Below are 19,188 nucleotides of genomic sequence, written 5' to 3'. Positions count from 1 at the left end.
CTCAGGCATGTAAAAAAGTAATTGGACAGACAAGCTATTACGAGCAAAGCAGCCTATGAGAAGAGGGGGTGTGTGAGGGGAGGGAGGTACAAAATTCCAGCTGCACACTTATTAACTATGTACTGATAACTAGGTCGTGAAGAATTGTTGACACTACACTGCGTTTGCTAATTATGCTGGGTAGCCAGAAAAAAACAAAACAAAACACTATCATCATCTTGTTGAAGATATCCACTGGTTAATAATAAAACACTCTACAGAAAAACACCTAGAGGTCTCTATTGTTTTCATTTTAAGGCTGGACTGTAAACATTTATGGTTGACTAACTGACATCCTGTAGGACCAGTTATTCCAGATGTTTATTCACCTTGCCTTGCAGATAGCGATAACTATCATCACCACTTCCACTTTATTTTTGTTTAACTGCTCTGTTTAAAGATATGATTCTGACTAAATTTAAACTTATAAACATAAGACTTATCAAAACAATGAGACCTAATTATAGTTACTTTACAGTGTTGACAGTTCTGTGGGTGTTTCTGCTCACATGTGTTTTTTTGGCTACCGTGAATTGTAATGGCAGACAGTCTTGGCAAAACACTTTACTTACATAACATGACTTGGCTGGTGATGTTACTGTCGCATATGGATTCTAACTCCCGGGAAATTCTCAGATGAGACAGCATGTATCTAATATTAGCTATATTAATCTTGCCTGCTTCTCTTCAAGAGAATATCAAATATACCATGACTGAGATGTCACGGTCTTTGGTTCTGTACCAAATTCCTGCAGATATATGGTAGTGAGTTGAGACAGTTCATGACCTTCATGGTCAGAGTCCTGCCTTTTGGATCAACCAAAGGTACACAACAGGCAACAGACCGAATGTATTACATAAGCAAGGATGTGCAATAGTGCTGCTAGCTAAAGCAATACAGGAAATGAGTTTCATGGTTATAATTACACAAGTGCCAATATTTATTTATTATTACTGCATTTCTCCTCTGACCCTTGACCACAATTTTTTTTAGGATAGGACAACATTTGACCAAGATCGGCAAAACTGGCACAACTATTTGAAATTTAAAAATCTGGAATCAGATTGTGGAAAAAAAAATCAAAATATTGAGAAAACCGCCTTTAAATTTATCCAAATGAAGCTCTTAACAATACATATTACTATTCAAAAATTAAGTTTTGATATTTACAGTAGGAAATTTACAAAAATATTTTCATGGAACATGATCTTTACTTAATATTCTAATGGTTTTTGGCATAAAAGAAAAACTGACAATTTTAACCCATACTATGTATTTTTGGCTATTGCAACAAATATATCCATGCTACTTAAGACTGGTTTTGTGGTCCAGGGTCACATATGCCTATTTAGAATGAAAAGAATTCTTGTTATTCTCAACCAAATTTTCTTTTCAAAAACAGTAACAAATGGATGACATAATAAGTAGTTAATAGCTACAGATAGCAATAAATAAATTGCAATCCTAACAATAAACACAAGTATTATAAAAAATAACCACACAACAAAAAGCAATAAAAGAACTAAAAAAAAAAAAAAAAAAAAAAAAAAAAAAAAAACAGGAAACCTGCAAAGCAAACTGTGATTAGTTATACGGTTTCAGATTGTTGAAAAACCGCGCCATCTTTAGGAGAAACAGGTGACATCAAGACGTGAGAAAGACACTATTTTTTTTAAATGTTAGATTGTTTAATAAACAAGATTGTTTTATAAAAAAAAACAAATCTATTTTTAAAATGTTTGTGATTGTGAGATATTTCATTCGTTCTTATCCACACTGACAATGCTCATTTTTGGTGTATATTTGACCATATTTTGATTTGGTGTCGTTTACACTTCTCAAAACAAACGAATTTATCCGTTAACATAATTCAGTAAGATTCAGCACTCAAGCAAATACCTGATTCGATTCAGGCATACAGTACAACAGCTATTTGTAACGTTAACCAGACACATCTGGCTCGGAACCTTTGAAGGTTAAATCCGTTTCAAGGGGAACGTCCATATTCAATGGACCGGAAGTAGACAGAGTCACATTGAACATTTTTGTACAGGCAAGGTATGTAATCTTATTGATATTTCTAAAAAAGCTAAAGAGTTGCCTATTTGTTTACAAATGTATCAATGTATATATATACGTATCAGGTAATGCTAACGGTTATCGTTTTAAGCTAAGAAGCCAGCTAACGTTAACAGTTGCTAACGTTACTGGTTTGAATGGAAGATCCTCCAGCGTGAGCTGCATTGTAGTATATACTGTGTCATTCCTATCACTATATCAGTTCTGACACATTACTGACAAAGCATTTAGTGATTTTATTAGCTGTTTTATTTGTCTTAAATACATCATATTTTTAATCGTTTTTATTTTTACACTTTCATATTTCATCTAAAGCGTGCAGTTAATTTGCTGGTAGCAAAGTTACCATAATTTCTGTAAAAATGATAGGAATAATTATAAAATAAAAAAAGTGTGTATATGTATGTATGTATATATATATATATATATATATATATATATATATATATTGTTTGACTATTTTACGTTGTGTTTGGTTTATTATAGTTTTAAAATGTTACAAAAAATTGAAATGAAAATTCTGGGTCCTGAATGACGTTTTAAAAAAACAATAAAATATGTAAATGTTAAAGCATTTTATGTTTATGCTAGAAAAAAATAGCAATAAATAAACGCTTTGCAAAAAGTTTCCAAGATACTTTCAATGTGATCTTTATATAACAAAGAAAATATGTGAAAAATTCTGTGTATTTTGTGTTTCAGTTCATGATGCTCTTGAGGGTGCAAAGGCCATAGGACTAAAAGCCATGTTTCTTCCAAGGGTGGTTTCACAGCTGAACCTGCTTTCCAAAGTGTCTGGTAAGCTTGTTCAATGTTGTGCCAAGAATGCATTTAATTCTTCAAAATAATCATTGTGCAACGCTCCATAATTTTTCTTTCCTTTTCTAGGTTCATTGCAGAAACAGAGCCAGGCGTTATGCAGTGTTGTGCAACACTGTCACTCTATCCATTTCAGAGCTCTTCAGTATTCAAACAGATGCTTTACTTCAGCTGCTGACAACAAACTTCCACCCAAACTATGGACACCTTTTGAGCCAGAGTTAGAGGAGGTTCTTGTGCCCCGTAAACTATCGGTTTCACCCTTGGAAAGCTGGCTTTCTCTGCGCTATTCTCTCCCCCCATTGCTGGAGGCTTCACCGCCTCTGGATGAAGGTGAGATTGTGGGAAAATCCATGGTGCTGCCTCCATTTGCGGTGCCAGTACTGGAAGATGGAGAAAGCTCAACACCACTGAACTGCAAGAACGTACTGCAGATCCGACGAAGGAAGATGAACAGGCACAAATACAAGAAGCTGCTAAAACGGACCAAGTTCCTGAGGAGGAGGGTGAGAGATGTCAGGAGAAAGAAAAAACAGGTCAGTTATGTTAGTCATCATTATTATAGTAAATAATGTGTTTTTTTTTTTTTTTAATGTGATAAAATGTTTTCAATTGGTAAGTATATTCAGGATTTCTTCGGGTATAAAAAAGTTTTTAAAAATCTTAATTCACCCTTCAACAAATTAGAAAGATCATAAATCGGAGCAGAAGGACATAAGTTATGGCATTAAATGTTGCATACATGTCTTTCTCTTTATTTTTTTCTAGACATTTTAAAATTAAGATACATTTTGTGATACCAAAATTTAACATAGGAAGGCATGTTTTCTGAGAAATCTAACAAAATGAAGTGAGCTTATGCTTAAAGCAAGAACATGAGGCATGGAAACTTGTTTTCCCCTTGAAATTAAGATTTTTTGAGCTGACAGGCAAATATTTGTTCTTGTTTTAATCGTTACCTCACTTTCTCACTTTTTAATCATAAACTTAATTTCTTTTAAAATAATATTTCTTATTGTATCTTGATGTAAGATTCTTTAGACATTTGCACAGAAAAATATAGCAGAAATACTGAGGAAGAGCATCACTTTTTTTGCAGTTTAGAAGATACAGTAAAAATTAATTCCAATTTTTTTTTTTTTAATAATGGAGGTAATGGAGGAAGGAAGCATTGTGAATACAAGACATTTACATTAAGAGACCATACTGATGTGTTTTGTTCAATTTAATTTATTTCTTAAATTTTCAGGCTAAGTTTGAAAGAGATCTTGCCCGGATTGTTAGGCGAGCTGGACTGAAGAGAGGCCCAGACGGATGGACAGCACCCCAAGTCTATGTCAGAACGAGTCAGAATAAAAGAGATTAATTAACATCTGTGTTATTTAAATGTTTTTGTGGTTTTTCATAATACAATTCACTCTACTGCTACTGCATCTGGAGCAAAACAGTGACTTGAAATCCGTATGTACTGCATATGTACTTATTACTACAATAAAAAGACCTCATTTCCCACCTCTAAGTGATGTGTATTGTTTTAAAAGCATATAGTCCCTTATATAAATGACTCAAACAAAACCCATCTCCATTTTTTTTTTTTTTTTTTTTTTATGAAAGTATATCCTCTAGTCACCACTAGGGTGAAGCAAATCACCTCTGTGCCTACTGTACTATAATATTTTTCTGTCTGGTAAGTCCTGAGGCTCAGGACAGGCCTCGTCCCAAACCAACAGCTGAAATAAAGAACAATTTATGTCTGTAATGCTATAAAAGAACCTGTTAAATGTCAAATGTTTTTTAGTTAATTATAAGCTTTTACTAAAAGTATTTATATGTATTACTAATGTATTATATTTAAGTTGTCTGCTACTGTTTTAATATACCTTTTTAGATGTTTATTAAATATATTTTTAAATAATTAAAGTGCAAATATTCATAAATACTACATGTATAAGTAAATAATTGGTTAAAATAGCGTTTATATGTATATCCAAAATAGTATATTTAATATTTGTTGTAAATTACACTACCAGTCAAAATATTTTTTTAAAGTGTTATCTTCTGCTCATCAAGCCTGCAGTTATTTGATCTAAAATATAGCAAAAGAACATTTTTTCTATTTAAAATAACTGCTTTCTATTTGAATATATTTTAAAATGTAATTTATTCCTGTGATCAAAGCTGAATTTTCAGCATCATTACTTAAGTGTCACATGATCCTTCAGAAATCATTCTAATATGCTGATTTGTTGTGCAAGAAACATTTTTTTATTATTACTATCAATATTTAAAACAGTTGAGTAAAATTTCAGGATTCTCTGGTGAATATAAAGATCTAAAGAAAAAAAAAAAAAAAAAAAAAAGCTTTTGTAACATTATACACTACACCAAAAGCTTGGAGTCAGTATTTTTTATTTTTTCCCCCCCTTTTTTTGGGTAAAGAAATTATAGAAATTAATACTTTTATTTAGCAAGGATGCTTTAAAATGATAAAAAGTGATAAAGACATTTATAAAGTTACAAAAGATTTCTATTTCAGATAAATGCTTGTATTCATTAAAGAAAACTGAAAAAAATTCTACTCAGCTCTTTTCAACATAATAATAATAAATGTTTTTTTGAGCAGCAAACTCAAAATATTAGAATTAATTCTTAAAGATCATGTGACTGGCGAAATGATGCTAAAAATTCAGCTTTGAAATTACAGGAATAAATCACATTTTTAAAAATTCAAATGGAAAACAGTTATTCTACTATATAAATAGTAAAAATATGTAATAATTTTACTGTTTCTGCTGTACTTTGGATTAAATAAATGCAGGCTTTGTGAGAACATTAAAAATCATACTGTTCAAAAACTTTTGACTGGTAGTGTATATATTTTTCTACTTTATTGTTTTGTTTAAATACCCGTATACTTTTTTGTTATGTAGATACGATCCTGCGTTGTGGTTGAAACCCCGTATAATTTCGGAAATATTTGCAGTAAATGTGAGAGAGTTTAGTATTTCATGATGCTAAATGTTCTGGAGGAGGAGCATGTCAGTGGTCCAGACTAGCAGACGGCAAAGATTTTGTTTTCTGTCGCTGGTCGACGAAACTTAAAAGGTGAGGTAACAGTCCTTGAAAAAAACAACAACAACAGTTTCATCGCGCAACAGAATTAACAAATATCTTCACCACTTTTCGGACATGTTTCTTGTGCCATACAGTAAGTAGCCAAATCGTTTTTTAACGATTTCTCAAACTTCTTTAACTTATTTTAAATGCTTTGACATCTTTACCTACACAACACTCTGAATATTGTCTTCTATGCTGCATCCTTCACGGTAAATGCGGAATTGCGCATTAACTTTGTCTTTACGTCTTGCAGTTAGTCTCTTGCTGGCGTCCTGCCAACTCCCCTTCACATTGTTTTTAGATTTTCTGTGTCAAAATAGATGCTAATGTGTCTATATATTTGGCAAAACATCTTTTCAGCTGCTTTCTGCTTCTCCCCCCCCTCCGTATCTTTTTACGTTATACAGCCTGACATGTTTAAAAGAGTGTGTGTTATTGTGCTGCACTAAATTAGGGCTTAAGCCTAACCAATGTCTGTCATATTTATTAGTTATGAACCAGTCAGTGAGTCACCGTCATTCTGCAACATCAGCAATAGTAAACGATGTTGTGTGCTTTCCTCCATGTGCTACTTTTTCCAGGGAAGCGTAGCAGTGTTTTTCTTAATTCTCCCTTATTTCTGTTAAAAGAGTGTAAAACTTAGTCTGAGAATATATATCAAAATGCATCACAGAGGAGGGCAAACCAAAAAGTTATTTTTGCTCACCTTGTATTTTTTTTTTAAACTTAATTGTAGTCTTTTGTGTGGAAAGACACGTCAATATTTAATAGTCTTCTTGTTTAGACAATGTCATACCAATAAAGATAATTACAGGGTTTGGAGTTTTGAATTTTTTTTTGTGGCCATACTTGCTTTCCGGCTCAGCGTTCAGACGCTTATACCAAACTGCTTTACTAAACAATCTCTTTCATTTAAGTTAGCTTTTACTTACTTTAAATGGGATTTTTAGCATTTAGTTGTTTCTTTTCAATGTAACAAATAATATGATATTGACATTTTGTGTTACTTGGCCTCAATTTATTGAAAAGAATTACAGAGGCAGGCAGTCATTTTTTAACGAATTCCTTAGTATATAAATGTATATTTTATAGATTTAGCAAATCAAAAATTCACTCCTTGCATTCCTCACTTGACCACACATCTGGTATTGGATGGTGGTAGTTTACAGTCCATGTGCTGTGACCTTGGCTGTTTCTATTTTATAGATATATTTTTTTCCTACTTAGAAATCTGCTGTACTTTTAGTGATTGTTGTGGAGAGGCCTTCAGAAAGTCAGTATTTATCTTCTGGATTACAGGTCTGACTGCTGAGAGGGAATGAATGGATTCTCTGTGCTGTAAATTTCTTTGTGTTGGCGCAGCAGCAAATACAACATTTACTAATATAAGTCTTCTGCAGTTCTGAGTTGTAATGTGTCTGCATTTACAATATAACACTGACTGTGACAATGTGAATACTAACAGTATAAACACCGATAGTGATTTGGGCAGAACACCAAATTTTCATATTCAGATTACATCATTAAATGTGACTTCACCTTTAACTTCACCTGTGTTCTTGTTCTTATTTCAGTCTGGACTGCCTTGATCGTACCATGTGGTGAGTGTCCAACAAAACAGTTGTTTGGCAGAATTTTTCTAATATTTAGTCACACTGCATAAACCTAAATGAATATGTAATGTAATGTATGTGTTGTCTTTTAGCCTGGGCACAAAACACCATGCCGAGTGTTGTTGTGGAGGCAAGGAACATTACCGTTCCAGCCGGGTCTGATGTTCTTCTGCCTTGTCATAACCAGCGGATGGTTTGGAGGCAGGATCGCCTGCGAGACCGTCAGCGTGTTGTGCACTGGGACCTGATCCGGAACCAACCCGATTACACTGTGGAGCGCATCTTAGACATGTTCTCAGGGGGAACTGAGCGCTTGTATAATGACTACAATAAGGGACGAATTACTATTTCAAAAGATGCCTTCAGCGATGGAAATTTCTCGCTAGTTATTAATAGTAGGTTTATCCTTTTAGACCATGTCCATGTCACTCTTTTGGCTTGTGATATTTAATATTTGCCATTCTGGTGTTGCTGTTTTGTTTGTGCAGATGTGGACATGGATGATAAAGGTATCTATACTTGCAACCTACATCACCACTATTGCAAGGTCCACCAGTCCATTAAAATCCAGCTCAACGTCACTAAATCACGTAAGAGAATAATCTTGACATCTATAGTTTATCTACAGTTGAGGTCGAAAGTTTACATACACCTTGCAAAATCTGCAAAATGTTAATTTGACCAAAATAAGAGGGATCATACAAAATGCATGTTATTTTTTATTTAGTACTGACCTGAATAAGTTATTTCACATAAAGGATGTTTACATATAGTCAACAAGAGAACATAATAGTTTAATTTATAAAAATGACCCTGTTCAAAAGTTTACATACATTTGATTCTGAATACTCTGTTGTAACCTGAATGATCCAGTTCAAAACTTTTGAATTTGAAAATCAGGGTAAATTTAATTTATTTTGTCTTCTGGGAAACATGTAAGTATCTCCTTTGGCTTCTGAAGGGTTGTACTAAATGAAAAAATATCTTTTGGAGCGTCAGTGAGTGTTTGAACCTTCTGTAATAGTTGCATATGAGTCTCTCAGTTGTCCTCAGTGTGAAAAGATGGATCTCAGAATTATTCAGTCATTGTTGGAAAGGATTCAAATACACAAAAATGCAAAAATCCCCCCCCCCCCCCCAAAAAAAAGAATTTATGGGACCTGAAGGATTTTTCTAAAGAACAGTGGGCAGAACTGTTTAGGACAAACAAGAGACTCATGAACTACTATTACTAAACAAAAAACATGTTTTTTTATGTAAAATATCTTATTCAGGTCAGTACTAAATAAAAAATAACATGAATTTTATATGATATTTTGGTAAAATAATTAACATTTTGTAGATTCTGCAAGGTGTATGTAAACTTTTGACCTCAACTGTATAAACGGATAAGCACAAGAAGGGAAGTTTTTAATAATATGTCAATCTCTGCAGCTCGAAAGGAAAAGCGTGTCTGGGATGGTGAAAAATCTGTGTTTGTGGTTCTGGTGGGGAAGAGTGTGGTGCTTCCCTGTGTGAATCGCAGACAATTGTGGACGGAAAGTCAGAGGGACGAGGGCCAGCAGCAGGTGGTCCACTGGGACTGGCAGGCACCTGGGGTCACCCGTGACCGAGCAGACCGCCTCGTCGATATGTACGCCTCTGGAGAGAATCGGCAATACGGACCGCTTTTCCTCCGGAATAAGATGAACATCTCAGCTGATGCCTTCTCCATGGGGGATTTCTCCTTGAGCGTCCACAACATTCAGCCCTCTGATAAAGGCCTGTATTCCTGCCACCTTCACCATCACTATTGTGGCCTTCATGAAAGACGAATCTTCAGGGTGATCGTTGGCCCTTTTGTCCAGCCATTGCCTCCAGCGCGTTCCTCTACTGAAGCATCAAAAACTTATTCTGAAGCACCAAAAACATATCCTGTCCTGCCTGCTGATGACCCAAGTAAGAGAATATTTTTTATGTGATTTAAAGGGATACTTTACACCAAAATTAAAATTCTGTCATTAATTATTCACCTTCATGTCGTTCCAAACCTGTAAGACCTTCATTCATCTTCGGAGCACAAATTAAAGTATTTTTGATAAAATCTGAGAGCTTTCTGACCCTGCATAGACAGCAACACAACTGACACGTTCAAAGCCCAGAAAGGTAGTAAGGACTTCGTTAAAATAGTTCATGTGACATCAGTGGTTCAAGTGTAAGTTTATAAAGCTACAAGAATATTTTGTGTGCAAAAAAAACAAAACAAAAATAACGACTTTATTCAACAATTTCTTCTCTTCCGAGTCAGTCTTCGATGCACGAAGATGAACAAAGGTCTTACAGGTTTGGAACAACATGAGGGTGAATAATTACTTGACAGAATTTTCATCTTTGGGTGAACTATCCCTTTAAGTCTTTTATTTGTTATCTTAGATTTTTTAGAAGCAAATTGCAAAATTGTGTCATTTACATTATTTACTCATTTTGTTCCAGTCATGTATGGTGTAATTTATTTGAATGTATTAGTTTTTGAATAACTGTAATGCAACTATTGACCCTAAAGTGACCAAGGAATGTCAATATACAACCAAAAAAATCACCATATAAATGGTCCATACAACTTAAGCACTATATTTCCAAGTTTTCTGAAATCACAAATACCGTTAAACCAATGTTTGTGACGTTGATGTGCCATTTTTGAATTTTTAGGTTGTTATTAGTGAATAAAGGCTTACATTTTGGGGGCTTTCCAGCGCAAAACTATTATTTGGCTGTGGAAGATTTGGAATATAGTGCACAATGTGTATGAATCACTTTTATGGTGCTTTTTTTGGCAAGCTGTATGGCAAGATCTGTCATATGATTCTTCAAACAAATTCTGCATCTTTTTCTTTTTTGCTTCATGCCAGATGAAGGACTTTAAAGGAAAAGTTCAATTCCAGAACAAAAATCTACAGATAATTTACTCACCCCCTTGTCATCGAAGATGTTCATGTCTTTCTTCAGTCGTGAAGAAATTATGTTTTTTGAAGAAAACATTTCAGGAATTTTCTCTATATAGTGGACTTCTATGGTGCCCGTGAGTTTGAATGTCCAAAATGCAGTTTAAATGCATTCAAAATCCAATTTCAAAATCGTCCTACATTGCTGTTTACCTTTTTTTTTGTAAAGGGTGTTTGACCCTCCTCGCTCGTTCACTTTGTAAACACTGGGAGTTTTTCAACATTCCCTAACTGTATTGACCCGGATTACACAGAGTTTGCATGTGCATCGCAGAGCTAGACAAGACAAGCATTTGAGTTTAAAAAGTATATAAATAGTACATTTAAAAAAAAAAATTAATAACCAATCATCTTGCTAGATAAGACCCTTCTTCCTCGGCTGGGATTGTTTAGAGCCCTTTGAAGCTGCATTTAAACTGCATTTTGGAAGTTCAAACTCACGGGCCCTATAGAAGTCCACTATATGGTGAAACACTTCTGAAATGTTTTCCTCAAGAAACATAATTTCATTACGACTGAAGAAAGAAAGACACAAACATCTTGGATGACATGTGGGTGAGTAAATTATCTGTAAATTTTTGTTCTGGAAGTGAACTTCTCCTTTAAGAAAAAAGAATTTTTCCAAGCTTGTAAGTTGTAAACATGTATTTCTGTGTTTTCCTAATCAGCTCCTTCGCTCCTCCCCTTACATGTATATTTGGGTTTGGGGGAGGAATGTTGCCTGAGAACTATATTTACTTTGTGCCTTTTTCTCTCTGTTTGCTTTTCTTCTCTGTCTTCTCCAGTCTGCAGTGGGTTTTTTACAGTAATCTCTCCATCTCTCTCTTAGTTTTTTGTTTTTAGAGCTGCCTTTGTTTTTCAGTCTTTGTTCAGATTGACTCACTCCAATCATTTTGGCTCTGGCATTGCAGTCTCTGTGTTACAAAACACTCAAGATGAGTTTGTACGAGTGAATGTTTTCAACAGAAATGTGAATGTGAATAGGTCATAAAGGAGGTGGGGGAGGTTTTATTGAAAGAGTGCATCATATTTCCTCCGCTTAGCAATGGCTGAGCTCACTTTATAAACTATAACAGCCCCACAAAAGGTCACAGCAACGTCTTGCTTTCTTATGGGGTTAGCAGATTTTACCATCATTGCTCAGACAATATTCCCCGTCTTGCATTGGCAATGGGCTGGTTTTTGACACAAAAAGCCACATCTGTACAACATCTGGCCCGCTGTAACATGAAAGCGCAAAGCGGGAATGGTCCGTGTTAGATTCACATCTTCACATGCCTGTAAACATTTTGCCCCAGTCCACTATAAGTAGAAAGAGATGTGGCCGTGTCAGTCAGCTATCTTATAGATTTAGTGTATTGTCTGAATGTGACCTTTTTGTAGTTTTTAAATGATACGGTAACTAGCAATTTTTATTTTAAAATACTTATAAATACACTACCAGTTAAAGTTTTTGAACAGCATGATTTTTTCTGTTCACCAAGCCTGCATTTATTTGATCCAAAGTACAGCAAAAACAGTAAAATTTAGAAATATTTCTATTTAAAGTAACTTTTTTCTATTTGAAAATATTTTAAAATGTAATTTATTGCTGTGATTTCAAAGCTGAATTTTTAGCATCATTACTCCAGTCACATGATCCTTCAGAAATCATTCTAATATTCTGATTTGCTGCTCAGAAAACATTTTTTATTCCTATTATGTTGACAACAGCTGAGAAGATTTTTTTCAGGTTTCTTTGATGAACAGAAAGTTCACAAGAACACCATTTATCTGAAATAGACATCTTTAGTAACATTATAAATGTCTTTATCATCACTTCTGATCAATTTAAAGCATCCTCGCTAAATAAAATTACTAAAAATAAATAAATACATTCTACTGATACCATAGTGAATGGTGTAGTGTATAATGTTACAAAAACTTTTTATTTCAGATAAATGCTGATCTTTGGATGTTTGTATTCATCAAAGAATCCTAAAAAAAACCCTCAACTTTTTTTTTCATTAAATATTGATAATAACATTAATAAAAATTGTTTCTTGAACAGCAAATCAGCATATTATAATGATTTCGGAAGGATCAAGTGACACTGAAGACTAAAGTAATGATGCTGAAAATTTAGCTGTGATCACAGGAATAAATTATATTTTAAAATATATTAAAATAGAAAACTGTTATTTTAAATTGTAAAAATATTTCAGAATTTTTAATGTTTTTTTGGCTGTACTTTGGATCATGCAGGCTTGGTGAGCAGAAGAGATTTCCTTAAAACATTAAAAATCTTACTGTTCAAAAACTTTTGACTGGTAGTGTATATAATATAATGTCTATAATATAATTTTTGTAATTATTCATTAATTGGCATTATAAATAATACACAAAATTTGTGTATGTGTTGTGTTCCAATACATTTTGCATTGTTAAATGTTACACGCTTCAGTATTACACAACTACGATCGATGTGTGACTCATTTGATTCTTCATTGTTCATTACAATGAGACATACTGACTCATGAAGCAATCATAATGTCTGTTAGTTTCAGAATGAAGTCATTTTTGTGTTGTTAAGCCAAAAACAAGATTTACAATACTGAAAAACACAAACAGCAGCATTCAGTGAGTTTGTTTGGTTTGTTCGGTCTTATAAGCGCTACTGACATGCAGTCCCTGAAAATATAGCAGATTAAATCTAAATTCTCATTGTTATTGTGGGACACTAAATAAGTGGAAAATGTCTCCAGACAGACTGACCATGAAGTGGTGGTATTTCTCTCCGCCTGCACTATCGCTTCTCATTCTGGTGGTTTGTGTTTTTTTTTCTCCATTGCTGCGGCATGACATCAGGTCTGGAACTCATTATGCCTGTTTTGGCCATTCTGACATGAAACCTGGTCCCTCTCCCCTTGCCTGCCAGGCCTGGGTGAAATGGGAAAAACAAACTAGCAATTTGGCTTTTCAGCTTTGTTTCTTGCCTTTTAGTACAGCAGAAAGTAATTAAATGTTTTAAAATCATATATTTAAGAGTTCTCGTTCATCTGGTCTTCTCATGTTTTCTTTCTTCTTGGTGAGCAGACACAAACATGGTGGATGCGCCTCATGTCCTCAATGTAATTCTGCCTGAGAATCAAACTAACCTCTTGCACCAAGTGGGCTACATCCTGGCAATCTTCCTGCTGCTTCTGTTAATGCTCATTGGAATCATTATGACCATGAGGCACTGCAGAAAAAAAGGTAGGATCATGAGGAATGGATAAAGTGATGAACAGGAAAATAAATATGTTTGGCTTTGCAAGTTGGAAACATTTAAATGTAAAATTAATTGGCTTGAATCTAATGGAACTTTCTTTTGACATTTCATATTCTGTCTGTTTCAGAGTTTGAGGTTCGACGGTCTGAGCGGTAAGGATTGAAAATGGACTAATAAAGTTCTCCAGTTTTGTCAGTTCTGCTTCACAATTTTTTATTTAGTGTTTTTGAGTCAAGTAAGACCCACAATAATCATTTTACATTTGGTAATACATAAAAGCATGACTTTTGCTTTACTTGGCAGGGGGCGGAGCACATCCATTGAGCTCGATGCCACAGAACTGCAACCCTACAATCAAGAGGACTTGCGACTAGGTAAGCGAAACCACATTTTTCCATAATTTCTCTTAAAGCTGAAGTCGGTCATTTAAAAGCAGGAGTTTGTGAAAATGACCAGGAAAGACTGTAGTGCTTACAGACTAGTGCTCTGTAAAGTCTAAAGAAGTGTGATTTGGTTTGGTTTTTTAGTTTTAGTTTTTCAATATTCTCAAGAACAACGATTCCCGGATTACATTACCACAGGATTTTTTTCCAGTAAAATATATTTTTGTGTCTCTTTTTCTTTTTAGTGTCTCACATCTGATGTACAGTTGAAGTCAAAAGTTTTCATACACTTTGCAGAATCTGCAAAATATTATTTTACCAAAATAAGAGGGATCATACAAAATGCATTTTTTATTTAGTACTGACCTGAATAACATATTTCATATAAAAGATGTTTACATTTAGTCCACAAGAGAAAATAATAGTTGAATTTATTAAAATGATCCTGTTCAAAAGTTTACATACATTTGATTCTTAATACTCCTGAATGATCCACAGCTGTGTTTTCTGTTTAGTAATAGTTGTTCATGAGTCACTTGTTTGTCCTGCACAGTTAAACTGCCTGCTGTTCTTTGGAAAGATCCCACAAATTCTTTGGTTTTTCAGCATTTTTGTGTATTTTAACCCTTTGTGACAATGACTGTATGATTTTGAGATCCATCTTTTCACACTGGTGGACAACTGAGGGACTCATATGCAACTATTACAGAAGGTTCAAACTCTCACTGATGCTTCAGAAGGAAAAACAATGCATTAGGGGCCAAGGGGTGAAAACTTTTGAATTTGAAGATCAGGGTAAATTTAACTTATTTTGTCTTCTGAGGAACATGTAAGTATCTTCTGTAGCTTCTGAAGGGCAGTACCAAATGAAAAAAATACGATTTTTAGGCAAAATAAGAAAAATGTACACATCTTCATTCCATTCAAAAGTTTAAACCCCAGGTCTTAATGTATGGTTTTTCCTTCTGGAGCATCAGTGAGCATTTGAACCTTCTGTAATAGTTGCATATGAGTCCCTCAGTTGTCCTCAGTGCGAAAAGATAGATCTCAAAATCATACAGTCATTGTTGGAAAGGGTTCAAATACACAAAACTGCTCAAAAAACTAAGAATTTGTGGGGCTTGAAGGATTTTTCTGAAGAACAGCGGGCAGTTAGGGTTCAACTATTCTTTTGTCTTGTGGACTATATGTAAACATCTTTTATGTGAAATATCTTATTTAGGTCAGTATTAAATAAAAAATAACATGCATTTTGTGTGATCCCTCTTATATTGGTAAAATAATTAACATTTTGCAGATTCTGCAAGGTGTATGTAAACTTTTGACTTCAACTATATATTAATAGATGGTGATTTACCATACTTTTTCATGTTTTCATATTTATGTCAGCATTTATTGAAGAAAAGTATTTTTCTTTAGAGTACAAGAACAACATAATGAAAGAAAGGGCAGCGGCAAACAACTATCCCTCTCCAAAAGTTATCGACCTAAACAGAGGTAATGTGGTTTCAATTAGTCAATTTAATTCAGAAGCATTGTGATGTATTTACACACTCTCTCCTGTCTTCCTCTCTCTCATCTAAAGAAATGGAGAGAATGTCATGGAAGTGATTCATAGTGAGCTGCTGGCTGGTCCAGAGCATTCTGAATGAGAAGAGATTCAAGGACTTTACATTTACGTTGAGAAGAGGACCGGAATTACTGTCTTTCTACAGCTTAATTACTGCTTACATGAACTTATAATACTTAGATTCTTTTGATAATGGTAAGTCAATTCAATTGAAATCTTTTTCTTAACGTAATCGCTGTGTACCATAATGGTAATCTATTGATTTCAAGTTACACGTATGTAAAATGTGGTAGAGCAATTTTCTGAATTCAGCATTTGGTACTCTTCTGTGTTCAATTTCTAAATTTAAACAATTTAAAAATTGTGTCTGTGGTAGAAACCACTGTAAGTGTCTGGATCTGAATGGAAATTTCTTATAAAACTCAGGAAGCAAACAAATAGCTGTGGCTTCAGGTCAAAATAGTCAAAAATGGTACACAAGTGAACCTCAAAAGCAATTAAATGTACTGTTTCTGCTATTCTGATGTACATGTATCTTTTGTATGAATTTTGAGTCCTTTTGACCAGGACTTCTTTGGTCCTTTTGTTGTTTTTCAGTCTATGTTTTACAGCATTATGTAGGCCTAGATGGTACAGTTACAACTTATTTGCTTTTGCAATATGAGAAAGTCCCATTTATCTTTCACTTTCCTTGGTCAGTGATGTTCATTTACACAGGTTACTAAGCATTCATGCAGTAGTTTTTCTTTGATCTGGATTCTACATTTATCTTTAAAGAGGTATACATGATCATGTCGGTGTAGAGGACCAATTTACAAATATAATAAAGTTTATTCTGAAATATTTTGTGTAATTAAGATTCATTATTTCTATATGTAAGACATTGTAGCTCCATTATCTCCCCTATCGACTTGACAAAGTGCCATGTAACAAATGTTCAGACGCACTGTTACCAGATTCTGATCGCAATGTTTTAATGGATGTCATATGTCCCACAGAGAACTGGCAATGGGAAACTAGCTGTGCTTGTGTGCAATATTTAAAGCAAGCTAAGTTTAGTATTTGTCAAATGACATTACTAAAATTAATTGGTTGGACATTATTATATTTTAAATGGAATTTTATAAGCGTCATTTAAAAAAGACGATGTCCTGTATAGGGTTCAATAACTTCTGGACTATAGAAAGTATAGCGAAGAACAGAGCTGCCCCCTGCTGTTAGAAAATATATAATCACCCAAAACGTATGTAATTGGTGCTCGCACATGCACTTCAGAACATTGTACGTTTGTATAGTTTTATTACACTTTTTGTCTTTTTTTATACGGATATGGGGTAAGGTGGTGGTGGCAACAACATGCATTAAACACGACAGAAGGGAATGACTGCTTACTTGATCTAGTTACTTTGCCTTATAAAGCGATTGGCCACAACTATGATAATAGTGTTAATTTTTCCCTGTATTATGTAAGCCTTCTTTTATTTAGGACTGCTGCATTGCCACATTTATTAAAACTATATATTGTCACGTGTGCAATAAAATGTTCCATTGTAGTTGCTAATGCTAAATGCATACTGTATATAGATTCATGCTGATGTATCTGTCGTTGACATTTTCATATATGATTTTCACATATTGTCTATATATATATATTAAATACATTTTTAATCTATCTATCTATCTATCTATAAAAAAAATCGATCAATAAATAATATTTTTAACAAAAATTAATTATTGATTATTAATTTATTTTGGTAATGTTCTAAGGTGCATTGTTGCTGTTAAGCTGATGTGATGTGTTCCTCATCAGATTGTGAGACAAATCTATTTGTGTGTTTGATTTCATGAATTACGTTTTTAATTAATTACACAATTACATTTCATTAATTCAGTTAATTAAAAACTGCCCAGCTGCTGGGTGAAATATGGAAATATGTTTTGACCCAGCTGTTGGGTTGGGTAGTTTTATTTACCTCAACTATTGTTTAAAGATTAATATATGTCTGGCTTAAAATGAACCCACATAGGTTGTAAATTAAAAATCATACACATAATTAGTAGAGGCATCAGCAATAATCAAAAGGTGAACATTTATTAATAAGCAATTTAAAAATGTAAATTATTATTTTTGTTGTTAATCATACTATATTTATAAATGTTAATTTCCAACCTATTTTGGATTCATTTTAAGCAAGAAATATAGTATTTTTTTAAACAAATGGTTAAGTTAAATAAAACTACTCTGAATAAAATTTAACCCAACTGCTGGGTCAAAACATAGTTTTGACCAAATGTTGTACATATTCTGTATTTTCTGTATGTTTCCTATATTTTCGACATGTTTGGATATAGGCCTATATATTCCTGTTTGTACAATTTGTTTTGTTCTAAACAAACAAACAAATAACATTTGACATTTAGATTTTGGTGCCTCTAGTGCAAGACAAATGTGACCCTGGACCACAAAACCAGTCTTAAGTCGCTGGGGTTTATTTGTAGCAATAGCCAAAAATACATTGTATGGGTCAAAATGATTGATTTTTCTTTTATGGCAAAAATCATTAGGAAATTAAATAAAGATCATGTTCCATGAAGATATTTTGTAAAATTCCTACTGTAAATGTATGAAAACTGAATTTTTGATTAGTCATATACATAGTTAAGAACATTATTTGAAGAACTTTAAAGGCAGTTTTCTCAATATTTTGATTTTTTTGCACTCTCAGATTCCTGATTTTTAAATAGCTGTATCTCGGTCAAAAAATGTCCTATCCTAACAAACTATACACATCAATGAAAAGCTTATTTATCCAGCTTTCACATGATGCATGAATCTCAATTTTGAAAAAATGACCCTTATGACTGGTTTTGTGATCCAGGGTCACAAATTACTTTTATGATATATCTGTGATATGTAAATCTACAACGTCGATGACAGTAGGTCTCTGTTTAGTCAATGTACAGTCCCATACAGACAACGACCAAGCATGTTATTATATATTATGTTCGCGAGCGTGTTTTTTTTAGCGCATTTAACTTCTGAAATATAATGTTTGAAACCCCTTATAATATACTTGTAATAGTAATATATATGTATATATTTATTAATATAATATGTATTTATATATTTGTAATAGTATTTGTTTACCCCAGCCTTTGTCTTCGACCTGTGTTGAAAACACAGACGCACGCGCACACACACACACACACACACACACACACACAGCATTTTTGCAGAGGTTTACCTCGCAAGGACATATGAGGTCCAGTGTTGAACAGCTGTTGGCTTAGCGGAGCCACAGCAGTTCAGTCGAGTGACTGTCGCGGACACTGTCT

At 33.7% G+C, this 19,188-nt stretch overlaps 2 protein-coding genes across 3 annotated transcripts; both read left to right on the top strand.

The window, feature by feature from the left end:
* The first annotated feature begins 2,020 nt into the window (after nucleotides 1-2,020).
* On the top strand, nucleotides 2,021-4,465 carry aurkaip1 (aurora kinase A interacting protein 1). The gene is made up of 4 exons (XM_051096069.1): nucleotides 2,021-2,098; nucleotides 2,822-2,917; nucleotides 3,008-3,474; nucleotides 4,188-4,465. The coding sequence occupies exons 2-4, from the start codon at nucleotides 2,866-2,868 to the stop codon at nucleotides 4,302-4,304; spliced, it is 636 nt and encodes a 211-aa protein (XP_050952026.1). The 5' UTR covers nucleotides 2,021-2,098; nucleotides 2,822-2,865; the 3' UTR covers nucleotides 4,305-4,465.
* Nucleotides 4,466-5,974: 1,509 nt separating this feature from the next.
* mxra8b (matrix-remodelling associated 8b) lies at nucleotides 5,975-16,695 on the top strand. Of its 2 annotated transcripts, XM_051096052.1 has the most exons (10): nucleotides 5,975-6,146; nucleotides 7,630-7,656; nucleotides 7,761-8,063; nucleotides 8,157-8,258; nucleotides 9,103-9,606; nucleotides 13,725-13,883; nucleotides 14,027-14,051; nucleotides 14,203-14,273; nucleotides 15,702-15,779; nucleotides 15,868-16,695. In XM_051096052.1, exons 1-10 carry the CDS (start codon nucleotides 6,128-6,130, stop codon nucleotides 15,891-15,893), a joined length of 1,314 nt encoding a protein of 437 aa, XP_050952009.1. In that variant the 5' UTR covers nucleotides 5,975-6,127; the 3' UTR covers nucleotides 15,894-16,695. The 2 variants fall into 2 exon arrangements, with proteins under 2 accessions (XP_050952009.1, XP_050952010.1); XM_051096053.1 differs by lacking the exons at nucleotides 15,702-15,779; nucleotides 15,868-16,695 and having other exon boundaries at nucleotides 13,725-13,882; nucleotides 14,025-14,051.
* The last annotated feature ends 2,493 nt before the right edge of the window (nucleotides 16,696-19,188 follow it).

Source organism: Labeo rohita, chromosome 23 (assembly GCF_022985175.1).
Source record: "Labeo rohita strain BAU-BD-2019 chromosome 23, IGBB_LRoh.1.0, whole genome shotgun sequence".
Classification (NCBI taxonomy): domain Eukaryota; kingdom Metazoa; phylum Chordata; class Actinopteri; order Cypriniformes; family Cyprinidae; genus Labeo; species Labeo rohita.
Note: the sequence above shows the minus strand (reverse complement) of the source record. Positions and strands in the feature narration are given on the sequence as shown.

Bases quoted from the DNA above. Each gene is read 5' to 3' on its own strand.
- mxra8b (XM_051096052.1), top strand. The intron at 8,064-8,156 runs GTAGGTTTATCC...TTGTTTGTGCAG, and splicing joins TTTCTCGCTAGTTATTAATA to ATGTGGACATGGATGATAAA. The intron at 8,259-9,102 runs GTAAGAGAATAA...CAATCTCTGCAG, and splicing joins GCTCAACGTCACTAAATCAC to CTCGAAAGGAAAAGCGTGTC.
- aurkaip1 (XM_051096069.1), top strand. From the start codon at position 2,866: ATGTTTCTTCCAAGGGTGGTTTCACAGCTGAACCTGCTTTCCAAAGTG. The intron at 2,918-3,007 runs GTAAGCTTGTTC...TTCCTTTTCTAG, and splicing joins CCTGCTTTCCAAAGTGTCTG to GTTCATTGCAGAAACAGAGC. The intron at 3,475-4,187 runs GTCAGTTATGTT...TTAAATTTTCAG, and splicing joins TCAGGAGAAAGAAAAAACAG to GCTAAGTTTGAAAGAGATCT.